Genomic DNA, 20407 nt, shown 5'->3' with positions numbered 1-20407 from the left:
TTTTCTTTTTAGAATTTTCTTACGGAGCAAACAACAATCTTTCTCATTAAGTGTTGTTGGTTGCCTCAGCTAAGTTATGAGAATAGAAAAATGATGATCATTAGGAAATAAGAAGTTGTTTGATTGTCAGATTATTGTATTCATTCCTCCACAAAAAATGTTAAATCCTACACATTTTTTCCGCCTTATTCTGACTTTACACCAATTATTTCGATCTCATACACAAAGAAAGGACAAATTATTAATCAAAAACCTTAAAAATCCCGAAAATAAAACCACCACACAAGCCCCACCTGCTGCCCCACTAACCACCCCATAACCTGACAGACGACGGAGCAGGGTTAGGCTTCGAGGCTGGGGACGATGGTAGTTACGCTGGAGGTATGGGACGTAGGGCATGGTGCCGGCAAGATGGGTTAGGGTAGTTAGAGGACGTAGGACACGGTTTACATAGGTGGTTAGTTGTGGAGGTTGTTGAGATATGGGTTGAGAGAGACGTAGGGGATGATGGGCAAGAAGGGGTAGGATAGTTGGAGGATGTAGGATGATTTACAGGGGTGGTTAGTTGTGGGGGTTGTTGAGATATGGGTTGAGAAGGACGTCGTAATCCGAAGTGTTTGGTGCGGTCACCACTGAGGGTCTGCTGGTGGATCTCCAGGTAGTCGGTCAGTGATGACGAATGTTGCTTCCAGTGTCCAAGCGATGGTGGGTGGGAGAGTAAATGAGATAGAAGGTAGAGAATTGAGAGGAGAATAAACAAGAGAGGTAATATGAAAAAAAAGAGCGTACAACAACGAGTAAAATTAAATGTATATTGCATAAATTAACATGTTTATGAAATCTACAACAATTATATATCCACTTTTCAGATTTCAACTTTCATAAATTAAAATGTCCAGGAAAAAAAAACAGAGTAATTCGAATAAAATTATGTAACATAAACTTAATAAAAGTGTATGGATATGCAAAGTAAAATTTTCTAAAATTTAGTTATCTACTACATTAAAAAAATGTATAAGTTTTTACTTTTAATAATAAATTTCGTTACCACCCGTGCAATGCAAAGGTTCAAAAACTAGTATTCAATAATTTATATATCTCTGTTTCAGGTATATCAATCAAGAAATTTTCTTCCTACTTCGTACATTTGTAGTTAACTATTAAACGAGAAAACCAAAACGTATCTTATGGATTGTTTTCAATCCTTATCGTGATAATACATTATTCAATTAGTAGTAAATTCAAAATAAGTTTATCTTTTTTAACAAATGTCTTTAGATTCGACAAATCCGACAATACCTTGATGATTAATAATTGTTAAAAAACATAGATATTCAAACATTGTTTTTATAAAAGGCGAGAATTATGAGTGAACTATAGAGTGATACACTAATTAGTTACAAAAAATGATATGTAAATACGAGTATCCACTCTACAATTATATTTAATTGTTTGAACTAAAGAATATAAACACTGACCGTGCGAAGCACGAGATTCTCCCTAGTCTTAACTTAAAGCCGGCCTTCAGTTTATATAAACCACGCGGACACACAAGCCTCCAATTCGAAAGGCGGAATAGATCATAAATTAGTATGCTCCTATTTCATTTTTGTACGTAATCCCCTTTTCTCCTCAAACTAGTTTTATACCTGTGCAAAAAATGCACGGGTTGTAATAGCAGGTGCTATCATTAGATACATGAACATATAATTGAGCGTGATTAAGTGTTTAGTATCGTGACAATATAAATAGTCCATATTTGGAGATTCGAGTACTTGATAAATATTAGATTTGAATATCAGATAACATACAACCGTATTTTATTAGAATTATATTAAAGGTATTTGACATGTTAGACCCGTTGAATGTATGTAAATTGCAATATTTTATGTAAATTATGACATTTTAACATAGGAGTATGTTTTAATATAAGTAAATAAAATACAAATAGAAGATAGGAATAAGAATTGGGTTGAGGAAGGAGAGTAATTAAATACTCCCTCCCATCCAAACCAAAGATTACATTTGACTTTATTACGCTTGCCGAGGCGCGTTTTGCAACGTGAATATCTTTAGTTACACATTATTAAAAATTATAAAAACTTGATATTCTTATAGCATTCATGACGATGAATCAAAGAAGATCTCGCATGACTATGTTTTCTCTTATACATTACTAATAATACCAAAGATTCTCTACAATCATGAATAGTGCCAAAACGTCAAATGTAACCTTTGGTTTGGATGAGAGGGAGTAGTATAAAAGGCATGGGGGGACCCACATGTAGAAACTCACCAGCAAATCAGAAGCCAAGAAAGAACTTGACTTTTATACTAAGTAGATTTCTCTTAGCACTAACCCTACATAAGTTATTACCACTACTGTCATCATAGTTAAATTAGGATGGCGATTTGGCGCCACCCGGTGGCGCTCAATCTCGGCGCCACCTTAATTAAATAAAAAAATAAAATAATTTTTTTTGTTGATTTCGTTTTTACGCCAAATGTTGAAGGATAAATACGTAATTTTACCTTATCTTATAGGTATTCCACTAAAATCAAAACTCTTACCCAAATCAAATTATCTCCATATCCAAAAATAAAAAAATAAAAAAATCAAATGATCAGTGAAGACGTCACTTCCTCCCTTCATCACAAAACTCCCTCCGTCAGTAATTTCTTTGGCAACCTTTAATTTAAATACCGCTCACGTATAATAAAAAAAAGGTGAAAAAATCACCTACATAAAGGCAGCACAAGAAAACAAGATAAAAGTATACTTTACAATTTTTATCGTCTTAATTTATAATATAACAAGACGGTCCAATATAAATGCCTGTTTCAACCACCTTAGTTCGCAAAATGACATATTTAATATTCAAATTATAACTAAAATAAATATAAAAATAACAAAAATGTTGTACAAGAGTCTCGAACCCGTATAGTGCTTACCCCCTATTGTAAGTTATCTTATCTAGTGCATTGTATACAATTTGACCATTTAACTAATATAAATACTAATAATGAAATTTAAACCATATAGGTTTCGAGTTCAAATTCAAAAGATGATTTAGTTGAGGCTCTTGCATTAGGTCCAAGTAGAGAAATGAAAGTTTGGAAGCATTATTATGTAAATGGCTTTAACTTTCACACTTATGAGTATGGGAAAAATAAGAAGACAATGAATTATGGTGTATCTGTTAAGAGCGAACATGGAGTGGGATATTATGGCATTCTACAAGAAGTGATTGAATTGGTGTATTACTGGAAAGAAAGATCTTATAAAATGATCTTGTTCAAGTGTGATTGGATGGATTCAGGGAGGGGTACAGTTATACACAAGGATTATAAACTTGTGGACATTAACAGTGCTTCAAAGTACCTCGAGTATGACCCTTTGGTTTTGGCACTTCAAGTTGAACAAGTGTATTTTGCACCTTATCCAAATACCAAAAGAGATAGAAGTAATTGGTGGGCTGTGTTTAAAGTAAAAGCTAGGTCAACTATTGAGGGTAATGTGGAGAAAGTCGCTTTTCAAGAGGGGGTAATTGAAGTTCCACCTTCTTTATCAGAAATTGATGTTGAAGAATGTGGTGGAGAAAGACAATATGATGAAGACTTAAGTGAGGATAATGAAATACAAGAAGTGGGATTTAACGAAGAAGAGGAATAATATGATTCAAATGACACAGATGAGGACGATGAGGATGATGTTATAGAGGAGGTGTTTGATGATGATGATGATGATGATGATGATGATGATGATGTTGAAGAGATAGATGATGAGGAAGAGGACTAAATTGATTTTATTTTATTTTTCGCCTGAAGTTCATTCATTATATTTTTTTTAATTATGTTTATTCATTGTACTTTGTTATTTTTCTAATTAAGTTTATTCTTTAGAACTCTTCACTTTATTGAATTTATTATAACTTGTTATATTATGACTCGTGTCAAACTTGGTAAATTTTTCATTGCAACTAATATTTATCACCATTGTAACTAATCATTCTGAGTGTAGATGGCGCCAACTAATTCACGATTTGACATGGGTCCTCGCTTTGCTGAAAGAGATGATGATGAGACTCAAGCACCATCATCTGAGGAAGAGATGAACGAACAAAGTGAGAGCGAGGGTTCTGATGATTCTGATGAAGATGCTTCGGGGAACGGACCTAGGGAACTCAAGCCTGACTTATTGTGGTAATTAATTTTTTTGAAACAAACTTATTGTAGTTATTCTTCAACTAGGTTTTGTATATTATTGTCATGTTTCAATTTATTTTTGTGTGATGTGGGGTTTATTTTGTAAATATATTATTGTTTATGATTTTGTAATATCAGGTTCGAGAACAACTATGTTGTACGACAAGTCACTAAAAGCATTAAGAAACACTTTGAGCATCCTTGCACATGCTGGACAAATGCCGACGATGATGAGAAAATTTTGTGGTGGAATGTCTTTAAGGTACATGTTGTAATGATTTGCTTATTGCTGTTGTTGGACGGTGTTTTGTTTTTGTTGATGGGCTTTGTATTATGTTCTTCGTAATATCATCAACCTCGGATATTGTTGTTGGATGTTTCTATTGCCTTCACGTGCTTGAACCTCAAGTTATTTTTAACTGATGCAGACCCATTTCACATGGGACTTGAACCTAGAGGATGACGTTATAGTCCAGTTTGAAAAAACAGCTGCAAGGTGCCTTAGGGACATGGTATCTAAGGCAATGAAAAGAAAAAAAATGCCCTAAATGGATGAGCAAAGAGCTTAGAAAGGGTATCAAAAAAATAAGACATACAAGTGAATTCAAGAAGAGGTCTGCTCAAGCATCTAAAAATAAAAAGGGACCTAACAAAGGTATTGCTCATATCCAAGGATCTGTTTCAAGTCGAGAGTTGGCACGTAGTCACATAAATACCTATTTTAATGGATTCACTAGTTTATATGTATTTGATGGTTTACCAATTTATACTTATATAACTTTTTAATATGTTGTAAAAAGTACAATACTCACAAAGAGATTCTTACACCGGCTGAGTGGTTTCGCAAAACTCATATGAAAGAAGATGGAGATTGGGTGGACGATAAAGCAAAAATTTTTTGGGTAAGTTATCTAATTCTAATCCCCAATTTTATGTTCATAAATGTTTATAGTATAGATGTATTTTTGGTACTCTGTGCAACATGGTTTCTTTTTGCATTCACCTTGGTGTTTAAAGCTACTCATGTACTCTAACTTTGGCTTTATTGCAGGAAGAGTATAAGAAAAAGGCTGGAAAACGAGGTAGCAAGGAAGATAACAATGCATATTTAGAAGCTGCTGGTGGCATCAACAAGGATGGCAGTGTATATGGAATGGGTAGCCTGTCTCAATTCTATTACCCACTTCCTAACTTGAAAAAAAGAGGTAAGAAATTGCCTCCTTCAAGTATTGTCGTACAACTAGAAGAACAACTCGAAACTACAAAGCAAGAACTTAAGACTACACAAGATCAACTCAAGGCTACACAAGAAGAATGGAAGAAGCACAAGGAGACTAGTGAAAAAGAAAAGCAAACAATTCAAATGACTCTTTTAGATATGAAGAAGGATATGGCGCGTATGTCAGAGGCATTACATTGTAGTGACTTCTCTATCAACACTTCAGACTTTTCAGCTCATGATCAATAGTGTCTTCCCTTCTCATTTAGATATTTGATAACTTTTTAACCAGGTTTTAGAAGTGTTGTGATACTGAACACATGTTCGTTTATTTGGATTGTCAAACGAGGTGTATGTTTTTGGATTTTTATTTGGAAAAAGACACATTGTTTTTGGATTTTGAGACAGTAATAAAAATTGTTTTGATCGTTTATTAGTTGTTACTAGTTAGATATGTGCATTACTGCTAACCGAGCTACTTAAAAATCAATAGTAATCTGCTACAAATGCACATCCGTGTTAAAATGTGTCTCCATTTTGCTACTAAATTATTTGGCGCTAAAATGGCTACAAAGAATTCATGCTCTAAATAGCTACTGTTCACTTTTGGGTAGCTGAATTAGCTACTAATTAATTGGACGCTAAAATAGCTACAAAACATTATGTCTCTAAAATAGCTACAGTTTATTGTGCGTAGCTGATTTAGCTACACGTTAATTTGACGCAAAAATAACTACAAATAGTTTTGTCTCTTAAATGACTACAATAAATTTTGGAAAATGGTCACAAAAATTGCTACACTACGTCTTTGGTAGCAGATTTAGATACATAGACAATAGTCTCAAAAGTGGTCTCCAAATTAGCTACAAGTAAGTTAGTCGCTAAGTCAATCGCTAAATGTAGTCGCTAATTAGGTAGCTAATTTAGCGACGAGGGTTTTAGCTACTACTTCATAACAGTAGCAAATGTTGTAGCAAATGCAATTAGCTACCGAAAAACATTGATTAGCTACGGAATATGCAGTAGGTAACGAGTCTTAGCCTTGTAGTGTAACCGGTAACAACTCTTGTGTCTTGGTAGAATGGTGCTCAACTGATTCCACAAATAACGCCTACTTTTAGAGATTTATTTTTAAAATATTTATAATTATTATTTTTGTTACAACTAATTATAATGTTACCTTCCTATATTACCCTTTAACATTATTTAATTTGAAATTCAAATTTAGATGGAGGGAAAGCCAAATAAGTAACGGATTTATGATAATACCCTCGGTGGCGCTCAAATTGAGCTCACCGGGTGACGCCATCTCATTTTTCATTAAATTATCCTTAATTTCCTATAGTCAAGAAGTAAATTTGACTTTTCCCCATTTTTTGCTGAATCACCCAAAAAAAAGTAGAACAATCAAATTGGCATGAAGGGAGTATAATATTTAATGTACACTGGAGTAATATTTTGTAGTTATGTGGTTTGGCATTTTTTTATCTACCCAGGGTTCTAGAACTCTGAGTTCGATTCCTCGCCTACTTATAACTTTCAGGTATTTTGACAATATTTCTCCTATGAAGTTTAGATGTGTATGTCTCTTCTTTAACACACGATCTAAGGAAACAAACCGTCTAGTTTTATTAATTATCTTTTATTTGATATTTGCTTATTCATTGTATTGTTATTAGTAAAATATAAAAAGATTACTATAAACAATTAAATTAAAGTAAATTTTAAACAAATCACCACTGAAAAAATGTTCCTTTTATTTTTTCACAATAAAAATGTTTCTAATTTTCCTAATAATAAGTATGTCTTGCTTACAAATTTTTTTTTGGCAGCTGTAAAGAAGGTTTACATTATCAATGCTCGTGTAGCGAGACCATGCGCTAAACTATTTAAGTTCCTAAGTAAAAAACTAAAACATAAACAATGAAAAACTGGACGTAAACTGAAGATATCGGCTACAACTCCTTTCAGCAGGTGGTGAACCCGCTCGGACCCTGTAAGGTGAAAAGTTGTAAACACTCCGTTGAAACATCAAGATGTAAAAAACCCCTCTCTGTAGCCCATGCCAACACATAACGAATTGCTATTGCTTCAGCCTATAGCGCCGATTCCGCGCTAATCTTCACCCTTCTTTCAGCCACCACCAAGCCATTGTTACCATACACCACCCACCCGACAGAAGCATCGTAATTTCGCAGCCATCCCACATCCACTTTCACCCTTAAAGGCCGACAATGTCTCCGTTCCCTAATCACATATAACGGATGACCATCCTTAAACCAGGTATTCGATCCGCCCTCACAGTCGTGGGACACTAGTGAGCCACTCACCAACGACTTCTTATTACCGTCCATGGCCTTTTGAGCAATGTTCATAGTCTGAGTCCACAAATTGGCGAACTATTTAGCACAAAATCTCCCACCTCCAAATTTTATTTGATTTCTCACCAACCGTAAACACCAAAATGTTGCAAGAAATTGGGTCACCCTATTGCCACCTTCCTCAAGAATCCCCAGATATTTAATCCAATTCACGACCCAATCTCCAATGCCAATATTGCCATTCTGGTTCACGTTGATACCCAAGCTAAAACACGCCGAAATCCTTCTTGTTATCGGGCAATCCCTCAATAAATGTTCTGTAGTCTCCAGTGCATTATCATCATCAGAAGAGCACAAACAAAAGGTATAATCCCCCAAAATTCTTCTTCTAGCAAAGCCACTTCCCACCGATAAAGTATCAGTAATAATTTTCCAAATCAATATCTTCCACATCTAAGAACCAGGTAACTTCCATAATTTGACTCTACAGAATGACCGCCTAGTTTTATTTAGGCGCATTTTATCCTTACCCGACCCATTCTCCTGTAAAAACTTTCCGAAGATAATTTCATACCCACTCTTAACCATGTAAAGCCTATCACTAGTATTCTTCCAGAAAACTGTATCCTCACTCTGCGAAATACAACACGGCATGGCCAAGATTTGATTCCCAAATTCGTCGGGAAAGAGGAATTTAATCATATCCTTATTCCATCCTCCATTCACCAACTTCAAATCCTTGATTTTCAAATCCTTCAGGAAACCAAAAGTATGAGTCAAGATAGTTTCCCTCGGTTCCGGAGTCTTTCCATTAATCCAAGGTGTTTCCCAGACGCCTAACTCCGAAATACTATCAGGTTTTCACCCAATGTTGTCCTGAATGATACTAAACCCATGCATAATACTTCTAAATCCCCAAGAACCATACGCATACCTTCGCCTCCGTACAACGAAACCATGGTCAGTCTTCTGGATCATTTTCCTCCTAAACATGGTACAAAAATATGAATCCTTCCCAGATATCATCTTCCAAGCATGTTTGGCTAACAGAGCCTGATTCAGACACTTAATGTTCCTAATACCAAGCCCTCCTTCGCTCTTCGGTAAACTGAGGAAATTTTTATAGCACCAATTAGTAGTCTTCCGCAACCTGCATCACGTCCACCAAACTTGCGACAAAATAAAGTCAATCTTTATTGCCACACTTACCGCTAATTTAAATACCGATAAAAAGTAATTGGATAAAACATAAGAGATCAAGGTAAGCCTTCCAACCGGTCATAGAAAACCCCATTCCACGAAGAGATGCGCCTTGTCACATGTTTCACTAAATCACGAATCACCTCCTTCTTTGACTATTGGAAATTCGTAGATAAACCTAGATATTTTTTCAACTCTTTATTGTTTCTAATTTTGAACATTTGAAAGCAAATCTGTACCTTTCTTAGAGTCATTCCTGGGCTAAATAAGATTCCTGACTTTCCTTCAATCAAAACCTGTCCGGACACTTCACAATATTCATCAATGAGCTTCTTCAGGTGACTTATGGACTCATCATTATCATGCAGGAAGAAGATCGAATCATCTGCAAAGAAGAGATGAGTCATTGGAGTTACCTCTTGACACAACTTGACTCCCTTAATCAGTCCCTGTCGCTGGGTATGTGACACACTCGAGGATAATACTTCCATGAAAAGAATAAATAAAAATGGAGAAAGGGGGTCAGCTTGCCGTAATCCACACTTAGGCTGGAACTGTGGCAGTGGAGCTCCATTTAGAAGAATTTCTTAAGACACAGTAGTCACACACCCTATGACGAGCTTAATAAATCACCTAGGAAACCAAATTTGTACAAGACCATATGCAGGAAATTCCATCGAACCCTGTTATATGCCTTACTCATGTAATCTTTAAAAGCAAACCTCCCCTCTTTACCCTTCCGATGAGAATTTATGTTATGAATGGCCTCATGTGCAAGAAGTACATTATCACTAATGTGCCTTCCCGGTATGAAAGCATTCTGGAATTCACCCACAAGAGACCCCATAACATGTCCCAACCGATTAGTAATACACTTCGTCACCACCCTCATAAGAACATTAAATAAACTGATCGGGCGGTAATCCGACACATCTTCAGGACTATCGTTGTTAGGAATGAGAGAAATAAAGGTATGATTCATTTCCCTTAAAACCATCCCTGAATTAAGAATCGAAATAACCGCTGTAGTAATATCTTTCTTGATAAAACCCCAGCATTTGTGATAAAAGATTGCAGGAACACCATCTCGGCCTGGAGATTTTAAAGCTTCCTTCTGAAAAATCGCCTTTCGCACTTCCTGGCCCGTGACTGTTTTATTTAACTTATCAGCCTCATCACTCGACACCGTTCTCGTGATAGATTACAATAGCCTCCCAGCTAGAGTCGTTTCCCTAGGCCCCATTTCATCTTTCGAAGAATAAAGGTCTTGAAAAGACCGTTGAAAAACCTTTCTAATCTGATCTTGATCATAGAATCAATTGCCATCTTCACCCTTAATACCATGTACGAAGTTACGTCCCGCTCTTCCTTTAACCCTATTGAAAAAATATCTGGTACACGTATCTGTGGGAAATAATCTGTATACTTCCCTTAAACTAGAAGGATTATAACGAGTTTAATAATGATGATCAATGGTCATAAACAAAATACATAAACAAAGTATAAAGGATTTAGAATTAACCTTCGGCCCTATCAAAATTGGCTTAAGAACAATATCAAAATTGATATTCGCCTATTAGTTGCACCCAAGACGATCTGAGATATGCCCTTTGATTATGCTAGAAATCGATCTAATATTTTCTGTAAAATTTAGTTGTTTTGTGTTTTGTGATGGGAGAGAGGAAGCAAGGCCAAGAAAAAGCATTAGGGTAGAAATAATTCTCTCCGTTTCTTTTTATACTGACCGAATTATCGAGTTAATTAGGAAAGAATAATACTTTCCTAATTTTCGGCCATCAGACCGAAATAAGGACTATCAGCTCCTTATTTTTGGTCTTTCCAAAAATATATAATATGTGTTGAATTGTCATCTAGTGAGGATCGAACCCATGACTTCTTGGTATGTGTACCCTCACTATTACCACTATGACACATTCATCTTGTTGATATTAAATACAACTGATTATATTTAATTACGAATTAACTGATTAATTCGTCCAAGCTAACATTAAATATATTTAACTAAATATAACTTATTATATTTAATTTACGAATTGACAGTTAATTCGTCTCAACTTAATATTATTTAATTTTATTAAATAATTATCTCATCAACACATTGACTAACTTTTTAGTCATTTTGGGCATCAATGTGATTATATTTCTATAACCACATTTCTCAAACACATCCTATAGGCGTGACCTTTAGGGACCAGTTGATCACCGTCATCTGTATGATAATAACGTCAAACTTTCTAGCAAGCCAACTGTTATTAGGTAAACGTTAATCAACTAATTAAATATACGAAGTATACCCTTGTGAACCTGTAAGAGATTTACAAATGTTATCACACTAATTTGTGGAGGACACAAGCTCCAACAAACTCCCACTTGTCCTCACAAGTGTATGTGCGATAACCGATTCTCATATCCTATAAAATTTCTCCCACTCAATGTAAAACAATTTGCAAATCCGAATTCACAAAGGTCGTATTTTACAAGCGATCATTATCAAGAGTGGTTTCCCCGACTAGAGAGTAACTTAACTGATAAACGAATCAACATTTGAGCATGGCCATGCATTTCAGTTACAACTCCTCGAGTGGCCCTGAGAAATAACTATACCTGATAAGGGTTGGATATTTTCCTCAACTCGAATCCTGCAGATGTAAGCACAGTATGAAATGACCCAGAAAAAATCTACTTAGCCTCCAGTAACGGCAGACCGTGAGAAAGAAACCAAAGTCACCCAAAACCGCCTTAATCTCAAGAGACGTCGATAGTCAAAAGAATCGACTCTAGGAACACAATGGATGTCCTATCCACGACCTGGCACCGAATGTTATTAAACATTTAGGACTCCATTACGTTGTCACAAAAAGTTGTCCTACTAAGTATCGTCATAATGTCGTATCTGTGATCGATCAGTCAACCGTTTGACTTATGGCTCGTTGAACCCACCATCAATCGACTGCACAAAATAATAGCCGGAGTTATCAGCTCACATTGGCGATTACGGACCAAACAAATATAATGTAATTCAGTTCACTTTGTGGCGTTCAAATGTTGTCAGTACAATCCACATGAAAAACAAAATATTATATATAAAACGATGAAGTTATAAATAATATATGAAAAAGATAATGTATCAAATCCATAATCAAGTACTACAACTCAGGAACATGTTTAATTCCCATGGAATTAACATGCCCTACATGCTTATCATAATTCAACGGTTTGGTGAGAGGATCCGCGATGTTATCATCCGTCGCAATCTTGTCAATCACTATCTCTTCTTGCTCCACGTAATCACGGATCAGGTGAGCCTTCCGAAGTACATGTCTAGATTTGTTGCTAGACTTTGTCTCCTTAGCCTGGAATATGGCACCTCTATTGTCACAATAGATGGTGATCGGGTCATTCGAACTAGGAACTACCGAAAGCCCTTGTAAGAATTGACGCATCCATATCGCTTCCTTTCTTTCGCCTCGAGCGGCATAGTACTCGATTCGTAGTTGAATCTGCTACAACACTCTGTTTGGAACTCTTCCAGCTGACCGCAGCACCATTAAGAGTGAAGACGAACCCGGACTGAGATTTTAAATCATCTCGATCCGTTTGGAAGCTAGCATCTGTGTAACCGGTTGCGCATAGCTTAGTATCGCCTCCATAAGTCAATACCCAATCCTTAGTCCTCCGTAGGTACTTGAGGATATTTTTTGACTGCTATCCAGTGTGTTTCACCTGGAGTCTTTTGGTACCGACTCGTCATACTCAATGCATATGCCACGTCTGGACGTGTGCATATCATGGCATACATGATCGATCCTATTGCAGATGCATAAGGAACATGACTCATGCGCTCAATCCCTTCTGGCGTCGTGGGTGGTGATCGAGACTTGCTCAACCGCATCCCGGTCGTCATAGGAAGGTTCCCCTTCTTGGAGTTGGTCATGCTGAACCTCTCAAGAACCGTATCCAAATAAGACTCCTGACTAAGTGATAACGTCCGTCGTGATCTATCTCGGTAGATACGGATTCCCAATATACGCTGTGCCTCACCCAGATCTTTCATCTGGAAATGGTTCTTCAACCATTCTTTAACCGAAGATAGGAGAGGAATGTCATTCCCAATCAAGAGTATGTCATCGACATACAATATCAAGAATACAATCTTGCTCCCACTCGACTTGATATATAAGCATGGTTCTTCGACCGATCGAATAAAGCCATACTCTTTTATCACTTGGTCGAAACGATGATTCCAACTTCGAGAAGCTTTCTTAAGTCCATAAATGGAACGCTTAAGCTTGCATACTTTCTTAGGATGCTTAGGATCTATGAAACCTTCGGGTTGCACCATGTACAACTCTTCCTCCAAATAACCGTTTAAGAAGGCGGTTTTCACATCCATTTGCCAAATCTCATAATCATGAAATGCGGCAATCGCTAAGATTATCCGAATGGAATATAGCATGACTACAGGTGCAAAAATCTCATCATAATGCAATCCTTGCACTTGAGTGAAACCTTTTGCCACAAGTCGTGCTTTATAGATATCCGGTTGCGCGTCTACAGAACGCTTTATTTTGTAAAGCCATTTGCACTGTAGAGGTTTTACCTTTTAGGTAAATCAACTAGATCCCATACGTTATTCTCATACATGGAGTCCATCTTGGATTGCATGGCTTCAAGCCATAGCTTTGAGTCGGAACAGGCCATAGCACCTTTATAGGTTGCGGGTTCATTACTTTCTAGAAGTAAAACGTCATTCTCCTCGACCATACCAATGTATCTGTCCGGAGGATGAGAGTCTCTACCCGACCTCCTAGGTTCCTCAGGAATATTAACCGTATCATCGGTTGGAGGTACTGACTTCCTCCATCCTGTTCCTCGGTTGTTGGTTCTGGAATCTCCGACAGCTCGAAGGTTCTTTTACTCGACTTGTTCTCGAGAAATTCTTTCTCTAAGAACGTCGCACTAGCCGCAACAAAAACTCGATGTTCGGTAGGCGAATAGAAGTAATGACCAAATGTTCCTTTTGGATAACCTATAAAGTATGTCTTGACCGATCGCGGGCCGAGCTTATCCTCGTGTCTCCACTTGACATAAGCCTTGCAGCCCCAAACCCGAATAAAGGACAAGTTAGGGACCGTTCCCTTCCACATTTCATATGGAGTCTTGTCGACAGCTTTAGACGGACTTCGGTTAAGTATAAGAGCGGTGACAAAAGAGCATAACCCCATAATGAATCGGGCACTACGGTGTGACTCATCATGGATCGAACCATATCAAGTAAGGTTCGATTTCTCCGTTCGGATACACCATTCAATTGAGGTGTTCGGTGGAGTTAAGCGCAAAACGATTCCACAGTCTTTCAGGTGTTGATCAAACTCATTTGAAAGATATTCGCCACCCCGATCTGAACGAAGTGCTTTAATCTTTCTACCCAGTTGGTTATGTACCCTATTCTGGTATTCCTTGAATTTCTCAATGGACTCACTTTTATGCTTCATTAAGTAGACATATCCGTATCTACTCAAATCGTCCGTGAAAGTGATAAAATATCTATAGCCATCTCTAGCGGTAATTGACATAGGTCCACATACGTCCGTATGTATGAGTCCTAATAGGTCACTAGCGCGCATTCCAACACCTTTGAAGGAAATTCGAGTCATCTTGCCAATGAGACATGATTCACACGTGCCATATGTAGAAAATCCGAATGTGGGAATAGTCCCATTATCGTCGAGTTTCTTCACGCGTTTCTCATTTATGTGTCCCATTCGACAATGCCATAGATAGGTTTGATCTTTGTCACCAACCTTTAATTTCTTATTATTCATGTGTAATACTTCCGTGGTTTGATCTAAGATGTAAATTCCATTCATGGAAACTGCTTTGCCATAAATCATTTCATTAAAAGAGAAAATACAACTATTATCCTTTATTGAAAATGTAAAACCGTCTTTAGCAAGTACGGAAACAGAAATAATATTCTTAGATAAACTGGGTACATAGTAACAGTTATTTAAAGATAACTCAAAACCACTAGGGAGTTGGATTACATATGTTCCCTTCGAGGCGCAAAAGCAACTCGTGCTCCATTCCCGACTCGCAGGTCCACATCACCTTTTTCGAGAGGTATGATGTTCTTTAGGCCCTACAAATGATTACACAGATGAGAACCACAACCAGTATCTAGTACCCAAGTTCCGAAACTTGCATGGTTAATCTCAATCATATGAATATAAAATGACATACCAACAGGAACGACGCGGCCTGCCTTGATGTCCTCACGGTAGACATGACAGTTCCTCCTCCAATGTCCAGTCTTGTGACAATGGTGGCACTCTATGTCACCGCCCTTGCTCTTTGTCTTGCCCTGTGAGCCACTAGTCTCACCAGGCGCACTCTTACCTTTTCCTGGCTTCTTAAACTTTGGCTTACCTACAGCTAGGTCGCCATGAGCCTTGCCCTTACCTGTACCTTTGTAAATCGTGAGAACATCCTGCTTCACGCTCCCACTCAATTTCATATCCTTCTCGGTCTGTACGAGAAGGGAGTGTAGCTCATGAGGACTCATTTTCAAGTCATTCATATAGTAGTTCGCCCTGAAAAGGGAAAAACCATCGTGAAGAGAATGAAGCTTTCGGTCAATGACAATGCTCTCACTGATTTTACAATTCAGTGCCTCCAGCTTCTCGACATTCTCAATCATGTGAAGAATGTGTGGGCTAACCGGTTGGCCCTTCTGGAGTTTCGCATCAAAGAAGCGACATGTATGCTCATATGTAATGATTCTCGGTGCCTTTGAGAACTCGTTAGTCAGCGTGGTGAAAATCTTGTTTGCCCCTTGGGCAATGAACGTCTCTGCAAATTGGTTTCCATTACAAAGATGAGTACGTTCTTTATCGTACCCGCTTCCATAACGAAATCACTATAAGCGAGTGACTCGTTGACTCCTGCATTTGGGCCTGGGTTGACCGGTATTGGCTCAGTTAAATACCTGATCTTACCGTCAGCAGTGGCAGCATTCCGTAGTGCCGCCTCCCAGTCCGTAAAATTGGACCCATCATTCTTCAGTCGAGTGGACTGATTCATTTGGTCCATGAACATCTAAGCAAGGACGAACGATCTAGTGTGGCACTAGGCATTGGGATTGCGTTATTTCCAGCCATTTTTTGTAATAGTATTATCGATAATAAACGTGTTCTACACTGCGAAAGAAGAATAAAATAATAAGCATGTGCATCGTTTTTATTTTAAGTCTAATGAACTAATGTCATAACGCGAAGACTCAAAAACATTTATACAATTGACCTCCATCAAGAATTATATAAATGACCCCAAGACTCAATTCTCTGTAAATTGATAAGCTAACCTTTTAGCTAATTCTACCGTTAGAATTCTTGGTCGATAAATTTCTGTAAATTCTATCTATAGTCCATCATAATCACGAGAAACTCTTCGGACTATGATGTTGAGGTAAACTAAGTCAACACAACTACTTACCCAACGTAGAAGGGGTCATATTAGGCCTACCGACGAAGAAGGGATTCATAGATGTTTGCCCTTATAAAGACTAATCTCAATTTCCGTTTTAGAGGAAGATCCTATCAACTTTATTTAAATTCATTTTAAGTGAACTATAATCTAGCATGCGAGAATGATTAAACTAAAGTGATGGCTTAAAGTCTGTGACATATGCATGTCCATGAAAACTAACATACAACCTATATGAGTCAATTTTCATGCATTTTAGTAGTAGGTGGTTTGGTTTTAGGCGGAAAATGATGCAATTACTAACATGTGAATGAAACGCAATAATAATGAAAAAACGTAAAAAAAAAACAGTAAAAGTCCTAGTGTGGCCTATTCTATCAAAATGAACAATAAATACAAGTTTGGAATCCATCCTTGGACCCGAGAAGCTTGTCTTGATGTTCCATCTTGATCCATGTAGCGGGAGTGAGCTTGAATCTTTATCTTTAATCTTCTTTGAAATTACAATAAATAAAATTACATAATTGACCTATTTATTACATTCTAATTTCAAAACCCAAAACTAAAATAAGGGAGATTCGAGATCTCATAATTACATAAAAATCATGTTTCCTTCATTACGAACCCATGACCTCTTGGTATGTGTACCCTCACTATTACCACTATGACACATTCATCTTGTTGATATTAAATACAACTGATTATATTTAATTACGAATTAACAGATTAAGTCGTCCAAGCTAACATTAAATATATTTAACTAAATATAACTTATTATATTTAATTTACGAATTGACAGTTAATTCGTCTCAACTTAATATTATTTAATTTTATTAAATAATTATCTTATCAACACATTGACTAACTTTTTAGTCATTTTGGGCATTAATGTGATTATATTTCTATAACCACATTTCTCAAACACATCCTATAGGTGTGACCTTTAGGGACCAGTTGATCACCGTCATCTGTATGATAATAACGTCAAACTTTCTAGCAAGCCAACCGTTATTAGGTAAACGTTAATCAACTGATTAAATATACGAAGTATACCCTTGTGAACCTGTAAGAGATTTACAAATGTTATCACACTAATTTGTGGAGGACACAAGCTCCAACAGTATCCCCATCTACGATCCATTTCACCTTAGCCTGTTGTCTCCAAAAAACCGCACCAGCTGATGAAAACTTACATACTTCTTCATTAACCTGGGAATACAAGTCATCCTTAACTTCTGTAATGGCCATAGATATTCCTTCTTCAAGTCTTATATCAAATCCTCCCATTTTTGTTGCCATTCTCGTTGTTTATTAAGTGCCCACTTCTTTGCCTTCTGTCTAGCCCTAGAAAGCTTCTTAACAACGCGGAACGCCGGTGAACCCCTATCCTTCATCTACCACGTTTCACGCACACCCTGTAAACATTCCTCATTCTCTAAAGCCCAAACATCCATTTTATACGGTTTTTTGTTCATGTTTTGCGTAAGATGTAGATCTAACTCGATGGGAGCATGATCCAAAATTTGAATAGGATAGTGTTTAATACCCATTTCTGGGAAGAGAGAAAACCAAGTACTCGATGCAAAAGCTTTATCAATACGTTTATACACCCTTTTAGTATCTCTTCTATTATTACACCATGTAAACCTTGGTCCTTTAAACAGAATCTCAATAAGATCATTACGCATACGTCACTCATTAAATTCCGTAGCCCTACATATCGGTCTTGTACTAGTACTATATTTATCACATGCGTAGTTAACTTGATTGAAATCACCTATGATAAGGAACGGGTGTTCCAATCTTTCTAACCACTTATCCAATTCCCGCAAGACTGGAACATGAAGGGAAGCATTTGGGTCACCATATAACAACACGAGATACCACAAAAGACCATCGTACTTTTTTACTAGTAGGATAACCAAATGCGTAGAAGAAAACATGACTTAACTTTGTCTCCTTACGCCACCCTACCCATAAGCCACCCGATGCTCCTAAGGCATCTACACCAGCAAACTTTACCATTCCTAATGGCCGAAACATTGGATTAATACAACCTACATTACATTTTGTTTCAATTAAAAACACAAAATCATAAAACATATTATTCATAAGCGCCCTAATCTTAAGAATCGTAGGGAAGAGCGCATTGTTAAGGCCCCTACAATTTCATACCAGCCCAATTATGGCTCATGAGGAGGTTGTGAAGGCCCAACCTCCGCAAAGCCATCGGAATTCTTGGTGTTAGAGGAAGCAGTAGATGCCACCCAATCCAGATCAGCCACATTAACCCTAAAGCCACACCCCACTTCTTGTTCATTCTTCTCAGATCTCTCAAAGCCCAAGCATGGACGTTTAGCTAGGTGAAGGAGATACTTCTTAGCCTGACTCAAAGAACTTACGGCATTTCCAGGCACCATATCATCAGTAATTTCAGTACAACATTTCCTCTTCCTAGCCCTTACAATAGCTTCTTTGTGAAGAACCTCAGATCAGAAGAGTCGTACAGATCAGCAAGCCCCATAAAGCCATCGGAAATATTGTCTGCCTTGTCCCTGGCACTGTCCAAAGCAGCATGTAACTTTGATTTGTTTCCAACTTAGGTAACAAGAAATATCCACCCTCCATTCTTTTCTCACTCCCTATCATTCCAAACCCAACAGCATCATGGTTAGCCTCTTCCTCATGAACAGTAGCTGCAAGAATAGTCTCCAACGGTGCAAGATCAAAAGACCCCTCCTACAAACTATTGCCAAGTCTAGTAATAACTGTTGAGTTCAAGTTCAGAGGAATAGATCCAACCATAACATGAGCCTCTCTCAGCACTGATGTCACCTCAGCATTCTCACCAATATTCAGATGTAGATCAGTATTGCCTTTAGTAGCAGCTTCAGAAGAGATTAAGATAATAGCGGCACTGTGCCTAAAATCAGAAGAGTCCTGTAAGCTAGGAGCATTAAAATTCACCATATAATTAGAAGATTAAGTCCCTGGATCAGTAGTAGAGGAATCAGTGTCACTGATAGTAATAACCACATTTAGAGCATCTTCCTCCATACCCTCAGCAGTAGCCTCATTTGCAGGATTCCTAACATCAACATTTTAAAATGCGTCCCCTTGATTCTGGTTCTCTTCCTCAATGAAGTGATACACTATAGGAAATCCCATTGTAAGGGGATCAAACATCTGATTATAGCCTTTGTGATCATCCTCCATCCAAGCCCACTCAATGTCACTTTTAATCCTTGTAAGAATAGCTTCTTGAACCCTCAAATCACGATCCAGAACGCCTCTAATCCCTCTATCACCATTAAAAACACGATAACGATCGTCCACACTAAACTGATTAAGAACTCCAAATAGAATAGTTTTAGGTGATGTATTAGCATGAATTCCTCCATGATTCTCAAAGTCTTCTCCCACACTGTGAAAAGCATCCTCATTACCATTCTGATTACCATTATCTCCACCAGCGGCAACATGATTCTCTAACCATCCCTCTACACCAGACAGTTCAACCACTGTAACGCCCATGCCATTTCCCATTCTCCCACTATTCTGTAGACCTCCCATCCCATATCCCTGGCCCATCTCATTACCATGATTCCCATTTCTTACCTCTGCAATATTAGCCCCCCCATTAACCATATCAACACCTCCATTAATATCCTGCATAACAACATCAACATAGTGTCTAATATCACCAGCCTGCACATCTCCAACACCTCCATCATTCAGCTGCAGCCCCACATGAAACAAAACAGGACGAGCAAATGGCTGGGCCGTGATAGCAAATCTCATACCTCATAAAACTCTCCTCCCTGGTGTGTTACCCAGATCAAAATACACTAATCTTTCAGCTTCCTCCCTCAAGTGAGGACTCCTAGGACCCCTCCTATTACCAAGTACGGACATAGTATTGAACATAATATGGTTGCTTTGTGATTGAAATACC

General features: G+C 37.6%; 1 protein-coding gene across 1 annotated transcript; it reads right to left on the bottom strand.

Annotated features, from left to right (window-relative positions):
* Positions 1-7521: 7521 nt before the first annotated feature.
* On the bottom strand, positions 7522-17739 carry LOC141619477 (uncharacterized). Its single transcript, XM_074436493.1, has 8 exons — positions 17562-17739; positions 9580-9945; positions 9186-9331; positions 9022-9101; positions 8681-8896; positions 8332-8596; positions 7912-8199; positions 7522-7803 (listed from the first exon to the last, which is right to left on the bottom strand). Exons 1-8 carry the CDS (start codon positions 17737-17739, stop codon positions 7522-7524), a joined length of 1821 nt encoding a protein of 606 aa, XP_074292594.1.
* Between the last annotated feature and the right edge of the window lie 2668 nt (positions 17740-20407).

Source organism: Silene latifolia, chromosome X (genome assembly GCF_048544455.1).
Source record: "Silene latifolia isolate original U9 population chromosome X, ASM4854445v1, whole genome shotgun sequence".
Classification (NCBI taxonomy): domain Eukaryota; kingdom Viridiplantae; phylum Streptophyta; class Magnoliopsida; order Caryophyllales; family Caryophyllaceae; genus Silene; species Silene latifolia.
The sequence above is the reverse complement of the archived record's forward strand: the minus strand, read 5'-3'. Positions and strand labels throughout refer to the sequence as shown.